Source organism: Sceloporus undulatus, chromosome 3 (assembly GCF_019175285.1).
Source record: "Sceloporus undulatus isolate JIND9_A2432 ecotype Alabama chromosome 3, SceUnd_v1.1, whole genome shotgun sequence".
Classification (NCBI taxonomy): Eukaryota; Metazoa; Chordata; class Lepidosauria; order Squamata; family Phrynosomatidae; genus Sceloporus; species Sceloporus undulatus.
In genome coordinates, this window is record NC_056524.1 from 169944033 (window position 1) to 169956163 (window position 12131).

Below are 12131 nucleotides of genomic sequence, written 5' to 3' on the forward strand. Positions count from 1 at the left end.
GATTTGTTCAGAGAGGGGTTGCATTTGCCCTCTTTTGTGGCTGAGAGAGTGTGACTTGCCTAAGGTCACCCAGCAGATTTTCTTGGCTGAGCAGGGATTCAAAGCCTGGTCTCCAGAGTCTTAACCACTATACCACATTGGCTCTAGGGATGATAATATTTGTACATTTTCTTAGCCTTGGAAACAAAGGCTGTCTCAACATGTTGAGACTCTTCAATTGCCAAGTGGCATGAAATTTTTCCTCCCTGCACAAGAGCAAAAAGGCTATTGCTTCATCATCATTATCAACAAAGTTCTGCACAAAAAGTTTGTTTTTGCACACACAAAATGTCTTCTGCACAAAAATGTTTAGAATATTTCATTGAAAAATGAAATTTGTGAAAAAAGTATAAAAAATGCCCCCAAATTTTATAGTGTTACCCAGTTGGGTAAATGGTTGCAGGGGTGGTGCCATTTGCTGCTCTGCTTCAAGCTGCGAAGTGTCTTGGACAATTCTCCATGACATACTATACATGACTGATTATCCGTGCAGTTATTTGAACTTTTAAATGATTTTTTTTAAAAAAATCTGAAACCTGCAAATCAAGCTTAAAAGATGTTATAGCCCATATAGGTATTGTAGAATGTGGTGTCTGGTCGTACATTAACAATGTATTTCATGCATGTGAAAAACCAGTGTCAAAGGAACTCAGACAAATGAGCAGTGGAGTTACAGAAAGAAAGACAGACAGACAGACAGACAGCAAGCAAGCAAGCAAGCAAGCAAGAAAGAAAGATTCAGGACCAATCCACTGAAAACAGTAGTGTGAACTGTGCAAACGTCTTTTCATCCAAGTTAGTCCAACAAACCAGGAGACCTTTCTGGAGGTCATGGGACCTTAGGATGCTGTGTGTCTGATAAGGTCTTCCATGGAGGTTGTGAAAATCAAAACAAAACCACAGTCTTTGATGGTTTGATGATAAGGGCAGGACGCCCAAGCCCTGTTCCTTTTCTTTGCAAAATCACTTCCCTGCAAGCTATAAATGACCACAGTGAGTGTCACTTCAAAGGAGGGCTGCTGAAAGGCATTTTGGGGACCGGTGGGAATTTGGAGGCAGGCGGGAGCCTCAAATCCAATCCCACCCAGCAGTTTTGCATAAATAAATAAGTCATCACAGAGAGAGGGAGAGAGTTGGGGAGGTTGCTTTGGAAAGCAGAGCAGGCAGCTCATCCCAGAGAGAGAGAGAGAGAGAGAGAGAGAGAGAGAGAGGGTGTATGTGTGTCATGTTACAGAGCATTCAGGAACAGCCACAGTGCAGCTCCCAATCAGTTGAGAATTACCTCTCTCTAATGGGGAGCTTCAGTACAGTCTTTTGCCTACTCTGCTGAGGAACTAAAAGTTTATCCCAAAAAATAGAAGGGAGGGAAGGAAATCAGCAACTGAGGCTGAAGGAACACTATAGAAGACATACTTTTAAAAAATACATACATATTTGTGTATGTATTGTATGTAAACCCTTGATCAGATTGCTTTCCTAGAAACTGTTCTAAAGTTTGATTTTTCTCCCCTTTAGGGGAAGCAGGGGAAAACCCCCCAACTCTTCCTTCCACCTCAGTTTGTTCCATAGAGGTTGTTTGGTTACCTGCCCTTTTCTTTCTTTTTCTTTTTTCCTTTTTATTTGTTTTTTCTCAGTGGCATTGGGATTTCCCTTGGACGGCAGCATCCTTTTGGTGCACTGTGGATTTTGCTACTAGGAAGAAGATTGCAACTTTATTTATTTTGTATTTATTTATTTATTGCCTCTGAGGCTGGGGCAGGAATGGTGGTGGTGGTGGAGGAGAAAGGCTGGAAAGAGGCTGCTCCTGATGCCTTGGAGAGTGGCTGCCTGACATCCCATCCCAGAACAGGCGATGGGGGAAGATGCTGTAAAGGACCTCTGCTGCTGGGCTCTGGGCTGCCTGGAGTCTCTTTCCTTTCTCTGGTGCTGAGCCTCCTGCTCTACTTCAGGACATCAGACCTGCAGTCCAGGGTTTCCCATTTGGAGGCAGACAGAGCCACTCCGCTCCCTGCCTGCCTCTCCACAGACCAAATGGAGACAGCTATTTTGGGAAGAGTTGACCAACTGCTCGCTGAGGTCTGTGTGATCTTTCATTTTTACATATGCATACTATAACACCCCCCTTTCTTTTTCTGTTTTACTTTCTTTCTTCTTCCAACAGAGACCAAAAGTTTCTGGGGAACTCTTTAAGATGATGATATGCTGGGTAGAGAGTATCTGTCCAATTGCCAAAATGCTGTGAAATTCCTCTGATCCTTACTTTTCTCTGAGGTTTGGGATTTCACTTCTATTTGACAGTCTGTGAGTTCTTTGTGCCTACCTTGACTGCTTTAAATCAGAGCAGCATTTCTTCCTTTTCTTTTCCTCCCCAGATGCAATAGATGGGCAAGTAATTTAACAAGTACAGGTTGTGTCTCCCTAATCCAGAATTCCAAAGATCCAAATAATCCCAAATTAAAAATTGTCTAGGTGGTTGGCTGACATAGTGACAATTTTTCTTTCTCATGGTTCAGTGTACACAAACTTTGTTTCATACACAAAATTATAAAAAATATTGTGTATAAAATTACCTTCAGGCTATGGGTATAAGGTTTATACAAAACATACGATAAATGGACTTCATGTTTGGACTTGGGTCCCATCTCCAAGATATCTCATTATGTATATATGCAAATATTCCAAAATCCAACATAAATAAATAAATAAATCCAAAACACAAAACACTTCTGGTCCCAAGCATTTCTGATTATGGAGATTCAACCTGTAGATTATTTTTATTTTTTAAAAAACACACCTGTTTTTATCAAAGCATCTTGAGCCTATGCTTGCCTAGATGGCTTTGGTGTGCTCAAGTAATTGACCATAGGAATATAGGCACGATTGTCAGATCCTTTGCATCTTTACTTAAATGTTTATCCCACTGGATTCAGTCAGAGGAGCTTCCATATAAGTATATGTAAGACAGCAGCCTTGCATCTGCTCTTTGGAAGCTTGTGGACTGATATGACAGCAAAGCTGAATCGGAAGCAGCATGTGTACATGATTTGAAGAGGATGAAGCTCACATTTCTACTTAGCAAGGAGACTGCTGGTAGAAGAAATAAAATGTTAGCAGGCCTCAGGTAAATAGGAAAGAAGGCCAGGCAAAGGTTACAGGGCAGTTTGATTCTTCCTTGTCTCTTTAAAAAGATTTCAATCCAGGCTCTTTTTTTCACAGATATGATTGGAAGTAGGGTGAAGGAAGAAATATCATAGCCAACGCCCCCAACCCCTGCTTGCAATTTACTGGCCAGGCATTGCTCACAAGTGCTGCTGAGAACCTCATAGGAAGTGGGAGAATAACAGTGAAATTAGAGATGATCTGTTTACAGAGATGACCTGTTTACTGACTTTTCAGGGGGGAGGGGAGACTGTGTAAATTAGTTCAGTTACTAGAAGGTGGCAAAACAACACAGAGAGAGAATGGAGAGTTTAAAGCTCAGGTATAGACTACTTTTGGCCAGTCACATGAAAAATCTGCCTGCTCCATGCTGTTGTGTCAATCTCTTTATCACCTCTCATTGTTTCTGTCAGGTATGACGTGGTTACATAGCATCATTTTAATTTTATAAGCCACATGAAAAATTGAACATTTGAAGTTGCCCTAAGCTTAGCTGAACTGTTGGCTTATCCAGGGCAGCATACTTTGCTCAAATCAGTTCCTTGGGGTGTTAGCCAGCCATTTTTCCAAACACAGGAACCTGAGATCATTGTAACTGAAGGTGCCAAGGATTTGAATCCAAGATCTGCTGCATTCACATGAATATACCATTGAGCCACTGTAAATCCTAGAGAGTCCTACTGATTTCTTCTGGGGCTTTCACCCAAATAAATGAACAGAACTACAGTGTTACATTTAGTACATGTTAGAATATGAATCCTGACATTTACTAAGGGGTTGTCTGCATGGACCAAATGGCCTGGGTTCTCTCTGGCCTCATGTCATCTAGTGCAGATGACACAGGTCAAAATCCTCAGGACAGGATTGGGCCCAATCCTACCTGTTCATATGCAGATCCAGAGGATCCCAATTGACCTTGAGGTAAAGAGCCTTTACCTTAGGATAATTTAACCCTGGTTTTCCATGGAGTTTCTAAGAAACTCCGTGACATAACTGGGCTGTGCACATGGCCCCCCTGTGCTCCTTACTTTTGCAGTGGGTGATTCATCTTAGAAGCAAATCACCCCATCTGACATGGAAATGAGGCACCTGGCCACATGGGTGCATCCAGGTACCCTGTTTCCACATCAGACGGACTGACTGGGGGCTTTTCAGATGGCTATCCCACTGGAAAGCTAAGAAGCAATGTGCCAGTCCTGGGTCCTGAGCTGGTGTGGTGATGGGTGTATGAACACCTGCCCATCCCCATACTAACCTGGGTGAGCACTGGGGCCAGGATAGCACGGGTTCTCAGCTTGTGCTCTCCTGACCCATCTGCTCAGGCCCTGAAAGTAATACTGCAGTCAAATGCTCAAAATAACATTCTCTTACTTTGATAAGTATTCTCTGGGCATTTTCTGTTCTAACCCCAGGGGTTTATCTGTATGTGTATGTGCCATCAAGTCCACATATTATGATCCCATGAATCTCATAGGATTCTCTTAGGCAAGGAATACTCAGAGGTGGTTTTGCCAGTTCTTTTTCTGAAATATAGCCTACAGTACCTGGTATTTGCTGGGAGTCTCCCATCCACGTACTAAGCAAGGCCAACCCTGCTTATCTTCCAAGATCAGATGGATCTGGTTCCTTTAAGGTATTAGGGTCGGTCCTGAGTGTCTATCTCCTGAAGCTAAATTATTTCTATAGAAAGGTAAAAAGGTTTAGTCCTGCTAAGACATTAACTTTGAAGCAACTGATAATGTACGTTTGGTACACACTTTGGTAGACTATGGCCAGGTACATACCTGGGGTTTTGTACAGAGCGGCGGCGGCATTTTTTCCTGCGGAGGGAAGCCTCAGCTGCCAAACCATGTGGCTTCCCTCCACAGGAAAAAGAACTCGCAAAAAGCGGGTTCTTTTTCTGCCGCACCAGTTACACCCAAGTGCGCCAATGGCGCACTCGTGATGTAACTGGTGTGACGTGATGTGCAGACACTATGCTCTATTATATCATAATGGCAGCACCGGTGTGCACCGGGCACCACCATTATGCCGCCGCCAGTACGTGCTAGGGTTAGGGACCATGCAGTTGCTGCACGGTCCCATAACCCTAGCACAGCGCAGGCACGACTCACTGATAGTCTGAACAAATCACTAAGAAACTAAAAGATCAGTTGGTTTCTCTCTTTTCCTCTTAAAAATGACTGTATTAGTAAATAGGGAAGAACCTGATCCCAAGAGCTGCTATAGAATTGGTTAGGAGAGCAATTGTGCTGATTGAAACCCAGAAGGTGTGTGATTTATACTGGCAGTGCAAACGTGGAGCACTAGCATCACAAGTAGCTACGTTAGCACAAATGCTTTATCACCTATAACTACCAGCCAAAGAGGCAGCTATGTAGGTGTGGCTTCTCCCTGAGAGCCTCTAAACTATAAGGGTGCAGTAGATATATTGGAACTGTTATACCATATTTTTCTATATTCTCCCATGGGTATATGTTACCTGCTCACTGATTGACTTGTTCAGCTTTTGCCATGATTGTAGAAAGAAGTGCATGACTTTCAGTAAGTCCTCCTTTTGAGAAAAGAGTTCTTGCCTCACATCTTTCAGGAACTCAGCCCATTCCGCTTAAAATCTTGTGGTTAAATGTTGATGCTGTGTTGCTTAGAATGTGCACTAGGAACAAAATAGGGTTGATGCACTGCTGCGGGCTGCTCAGTGTAATGCACGTGGGTCAGTTAAATTCCCACCATAGTTTAGGAATGTAAAAAGCTGCCTTATTCCAAGTCAGACCAGTAGTCCATCTACATTACACTGTTATGGTGGCACATCAAGGTTTAAGACAAGGGTCTTTCTTAGCTTTACTTGAAGATACAAGGAACTGGACCTGGGCTGATTTGCGTAGAAAGTCACTGAGCTACTGCAAAAATTTGGTGAATCCTCTTGTTTGACACAAATTGCTGAAACAATATGAAACTCCTCATGTAGATATTTGTAATTTACAGCAGAGCAATATTCTTCCAGTACTGTATAGCTTGTGAGAGAAAAAACTCAGATCCTGGAAGGAATTACCTGCGATAACCTCAGTAGCTAAAGGCCAGGACCCAATCAGTGTCCATCTACTCTGATCAGCATTCTGACTCCAGCAGCCCTGGTTGCTTATCAGGAGAGAACCAAGTTGACAGACGTCTGTTGTTCGTTGTCCTCAGCATCTAATACTGTATTGAGAAACATATTGAGGAAATACCTGTGTTAGATGCCATACGTGTGTGTGTGTGTGTGTGTGTGTAGTGGAGTTGTGCTTGATTGCAAGCTGAACATGAGTCAGGAAAGCAAAATAGCTGCAAAAAAGCCAAAAGTATTATTAGGTTGCGTTAAGAGATCCTCCCCAGCTTCTTAATAGTAAGAAATAATTATTTTACTCTATTTTACACTAATCTGATAGATAATATCTGAAGTACTGTGCCCAATTCTGTGCAGCACATTTTTAAAAGGATGTAATTGGTGACTTGAAGGCACATACACACCACCTCGGAGTGTTTCTTGCATACTCTATAAAGTTCATGGAGTTGCCACAAATTCACAGGCAACTTGAAGGCACACATATATATACATATAGACAAATCTGAGCAGGTTCAGAGAAGACCAATGAAGATGTTAAAGTCATATATGGAGACATGGCAGGAAATGATTACATTAGCCTGGAAAAGACATTATTGAGAGGGGACATAGAAGCACTCTTCAAATAGCAAAGACTTGATCTGTGCTGCCTGAATAGATTTGTCTGGATGTTAGAGGGAAGGTGTTAATTGTTAGAGCAATTTGCCAATGGAATCAGTTCCCTAAAAGGATAGGTTGGTTTGTTCTCAGTGGAGATCTCCAAGTAGAGTCTGGACATCCAACATTGGGCATACGCTTGATTTCCTGAACCAAGGAGAAGACTAGACTAGAGAAACTACAAGCCCCCATCATTTAAGATTCTTTATTGCCACTTTAGGATTTTATGCTTGCTTCTTTACACAGATGTTGCATTTGACTGTCATAATTAAGGCTAAACAATAGATCTCTGCAGACACATGTCTAATTCTAAATATTAAAAATAACCCATTTATGATAGTAGCTGCACCCACATCCTCTGCTAATTAATTCTGTCAAGTACACTTTGCACAATGAATAGTTCAACATTCTTTTCAAACCTTTAATGATCAACTGATGCAACTTGATGTTAGGAAGGATTAAGAAGTCATGACAAGTTGGAGAAGGCAGAAGGGGATAATTTCTATAAAGCATGGTAAAATTACTTTTATGGATGACAACTCCCACAATCCTCAGCCAGCCCTGACCATGCTACCCCAGGGATTCTTTGATATACAGTCCAAAAAGGTAATTTTCCTAAGATCCCCCACCTATTCATTCTTGGTGCATTCTGTATCTCAGCATCCAGAAAACAATGAATGCAATGAAAGATTGCCTTTTCCAACTAGTAATTGTTATTTCCTGTTCTCTAAAAAACACTTATGTTCTTCCTTAATTGATTTCATGTCCCTAGGAAAAAGAAACAGATGGCAAATTTTGAAAATACATAAAAACTAGGGAGAAAGAGAAGGCAGAATTTCTGAGCGGGCAATTGATTGTGTGTTCCCACATCCAGATATAATTCACTGGGAATCATTGCCTCTGAACCTGTCCTCCATGTGCCACAGAATGATGTGGTTCAGTTCGGACATGGTAGAATGGATTGTGGGTGCAAGATCCATTTTTGCATGTAATAAACATTAAACTATTTTCACAAGCATAAAATTAGCCCAGCAAGATCATTCTCCCAGGTGTAGAAGTTCTGTTTTTTTGCTTTTTACACCAAGGAATATTAAAAAGCCCCATCTCATTCCTGTATGTTGAGGTGGTTATTGGAGTAGAGTGTGGTGTTGCTTCTCTCAAACCTCTGATGCCTTCAGTTAGTCCTGGCAGCCCCATTGAAGACATGAGAGGCTTCCCTTGTGCTATGGGGAAGGAGTCTCAATGCGACCAGGTGCACCTTCTGATCACCCTGAAACAGAAAGGACAAAGTCTCACAAGATGCAGCAAGGCTTGGTAACATAGGCGTGAAACAGGCCACCCCATTTTTTTAAAAAAAGAAAAAGAAACAGACCGCCCCAAAAGGAAGGATTGAGGACACCCTGGTGGCATGGCAAACTCACGTGTGCAGCCCCTATCTGGCCCATCACCTCTAACTAGCTGCGGTTTATTTCCACTCCTTTTCAGGCCAGCTCTTTTCCTTTAGGGTGGCTTCAGGCTGCATTCGGGGCATCTGCCATGTAAACACCATGCCTCTAACACAGCCTCCAAAACTCTTTGAAATGTAGGTTGAGGCAGCAGAAAGGGTACTCCATTATGAGCACATCAGTGCATTCGCAATGGATGGGGTTGTTGTTGTGTCATTGGCCAGGAATAGATGGACTAAATGAAGCAGTTTCCAGCCACTTTGGGGGCGTGGCATTTACATGACACAGGCCCCCAAAGCAGCCTGAAGCCACTTCAATGCTGCACTCTAGTCTTTTGGGTCAGAACAAAAAGGAGCCATGATAATCCTGGAGGCATGGCTTGGATTCTGTAGTGGTGGACCACTTTGAAAGCAGGTTGTGCAGTCATTGTGGTCTTGGCCCACTTGCGGCCGGAGCAGCCTCAGGCCGCTCCTTCCCATCTGTCTGCTCCAGCCCATTGTATTTTCTTAAGAAAGAAAGAAACAAAGCGTTCCTCAATAGTTTTTTAATTCATTACCTTCAAGACAAAATGAACAAGCAAATGGGCAGAAGCAAAGTTTAGAAATTTGTGCCAGACTTGAGAAGTGATGGGCCAATTCTTCTTGCTGTTAATTGCCATCATGTTGGCTTCAATTTACGACAACTCTGTGAATGAGAGACCGCCAAGACACCCTGCCATCAACAATCATGCTCAGATGCTGCAAATTCCAGGTGGTGCTTCCTTCATTGAGTCTATCTGTACATGTGCGCAATCCATGTATGTTTCAGGGGATCCTGAGATTTATTCTAAGGACTACCCTTAGTAACCTTACATCATTCTTCTCAGGCCAGATGATATCACATTGTAGGATACATTACCCTTTTTGCCCTGTGTGGTAGAGGCAGAGACTTTATGGCAGGCAAGCATCTTTTGTCTGTTATATTAGTCTTCTTTGTGAGAGACCTGTAACAAGCTCTCTGGGAACACAAGAGTTCCTGGGCACTTGGTTTGTAAATCATTGCCCCATATTAATGGAAGCAGTATGTTTTATTAGTTTGATCCAGATGTGATTGTAGTTGCTTCACTTTAGTTACCAGAGTAAGTGAGAGTAGAATGATGCACAGTAATGGGCCCTCTCTACATTGTTCACCACGAGTGACAAAGAAAAGGTTGACAAGCAGTGGGGAGGTATGAGGCATAGGGGAAATGTTAAGGTAAGATAAAGAGGAAAAGCAATACTAACTAATCTGGTAAGAGACAGGGGAAGGAATGGAGAAAGCAAGGAGAAGAGACAATCATCTAGAATAACAAGAAAGATGGATAGCAGAAAGGAACTAAGGAAGAGAGCTGGATAGAATGACTTTGCCCCCCAAGCAGAATATTAAGTCCCTTCCCTCTTCCAGGTTGTCAGTACTTCTACTACCACATTCTCATGAACAAGCCATAGTGGCTGCTGATATTCTAACCTTAATGAGTTTTACAGCTGCAAGGTTCATATCATTCAACAACAACACAGAATAAAACAGAGTGTGGGTTTAAAGGGGTAGAAAGTGAAGGAAATAATGAAGTTAATGCATCATCTCAGCTTTCTTTCTTTCTTTCTTTCTTTCTTTCTTTCTTTCTTCCCTGAGAAGTATAGGGCATTTAAAAAAATCTAGTTATGATTAAGCCAAAGTTAAGCAATTTATCTGGATGATAAAATTAAGAATGTGCTAAAAATCTCACATGGAAATCCAAATGACCATTTTATTTTAGGCTGAATTATGCCCTCATATTAATAAATGCAAAGAATACTGTCCAAAGAATAGATAGATTTTTGTCCTTCATGTGATGTGTATTGGTATATCTACCTGCACTGTCCATACAGGATAACAGTAGAGTATAACCAGCATGGAGTAGTGGCTTGGGCATTAGACTGTGTGACTCTGGAGAGCAGGGTTTGAATCCCTGTTCAGCCCTGGAAACTCCACTGAGTAACATTGGGTAAGTCACATTCTCTCAGCCTCAAATGATGGCAAGGGTAACTCTCCTATGAAGAAATTTGCCAAGTAAACCCTGTGATAGGGTCGCCTTAGGGTTGCCATAAGTTGGAAATGACCTGAAGGCACACAACAACAACATATTATCACAGTACCTTTCTATTGCTGTCGAGGTGTATGTGTTTTTTTAAATCCTTCCATAATTGGAATTCAGGGTAATCTAGCGAAACTGATTGGCAGTAAATTCAAGACAGGCAAAACAGACACAAAACTAATTTTGCACATTAAATTTGCTAGCATTAAGGTATGGCAATGGCCCCTGGTTCATGCAGCTTTGAATGGGATCAGGCAAATTCATAGAGAGAGAAAAAGTCATTATCATTTTTTTGCCACGCTAGGCAGAACCTCCATATTCAGACGCAGTTCACTATCCAAAAGCAGTTGGTGGGTGGTGGTGGGGGAGAGACAGCAGATAAGAAGAGATTTTGTCTTAATGTAAAGGCATGAAATTCCTGGAAATATAGGATAACTATCCATGCAGGGCTAAGGCATTTTGGTCCTTGATACAAATAAAATAGAACTGCATTTCCATTTCATGCATAAGAGTGGAAGGGACTGGCAGTGGAATCTTCCTTAAATACTAACAACGAGACAGTCTCCTCCACTGTACCTGATGGCTGCAAGATAGCTTAAGGGGGATCAAAGTAAACTGCATGGCTCAGAATTCTCCCAGCCATAATTTTTCTGCTGCCACACACAGTATGCTGCTTGAGGTGGCCATCTCTCCCTAATAGTAAGGCTGGCACAGCATGTATTCTACTTTAGAGAGCTTTAGATGCCCTGTAACAGCAGAGAATTATAGTGATGTGAGTCTGATTTAACTTCCATAGCAACACCCTATGGAATCCTGGGATTTATAGTTTGAGCTCTATGGCTGAGAATTCTAAGTATCTCCTCCTTCATGACGATATATTCCATAAGTTGTTGCCATGGCAAGTCAAGTGAAATCATAGTGCTATAACTGTGTAGTCTGAAAGAGCCCCAAGGCTGGTTTAAAGATAACTGAGAAGGGAATTTTGAGAAAGAAGAGAAGGTGCCTAGGTGCATTTAGGTCCCAGGCATCAGACTGAGCAGGTACACAGGTCAGTTTGCCAGAGTCTTCCCCAGTATGTTGATAAATGTACAATATACTCCTTCCCCTTAACAAAAAAAGGCACAGTGCTCAGCTGGTTCTGAAATAACAGTGCAAAATGGGTTTTCTCGCTGTGCTCAAACTATAGTAGCAACACCAGGTTATGGTTTCTCCAGATGGGGCATATGTATTCAGAAGTCAGAGTATTTGCTACTGTAGTTCTCATTTTTGTTTTTGTTTTTTTTTAATATCCAAACAATACAGTTGGTTCTTCATATCCATGGGGGTTCTGTTCCAGGGCAGCTTGTCACAGATGCCCAATATCATGGGATCTCAAGTCCCATTATAGTCAGTGGCTGTGTGACGTGTGCACGATCACGTTGGCATCACCATGTGCACATGCTGTCATTGACAAGAACGGAGCAGGGCCCTCCATGGATGCTCCAATCCATGGATAGCAAGTCCACCAATATGGAGGATTGACAAACCGTTGATCCTCCACATCTGTGGCTTTGACATTTGCAGATTGGGTTACTCATGGATTTAATTAATATGCTCCTTCTAGGAATCTCTGGAAGTTGACCATAAAGTCACACAGGAG

The 12131-nt window shown here is 42.1% G+C and overlaps 1 protein-coding gene across 6 annotated transcripts in view; it reads left to right on the forward strand.

Annotated features, from left to right (window-relative positions):
- Positions 1–1138: 1138 nt before the first annotated feature.
- Positions 1139–12131, forward strand: part of COL13A1 (collagen type XIII alpha 1 chain) — a 211839-nt gene continuing 200846 nt past the window's right edge. For 4 of the 6 annotated variants that reach the window (XM_042458083.1, XM_042458084.1, XM_042458085.1 and 1 more), the window contains exon 1: positions 1139–2115. In XM_042458083.1, coding sequence (XP_042314017.1) covers positions 1801–2115 — 315 coding nt within the window. In that variant the 5' untranslated portion in view covers positions 1139–1800. The remainder of the gene's footprint in view (positions 2116–12131) is intronic. The other 2 variants (XM_042458087.1, XM_042458088.1) reach the window with 2 other exon arrangements.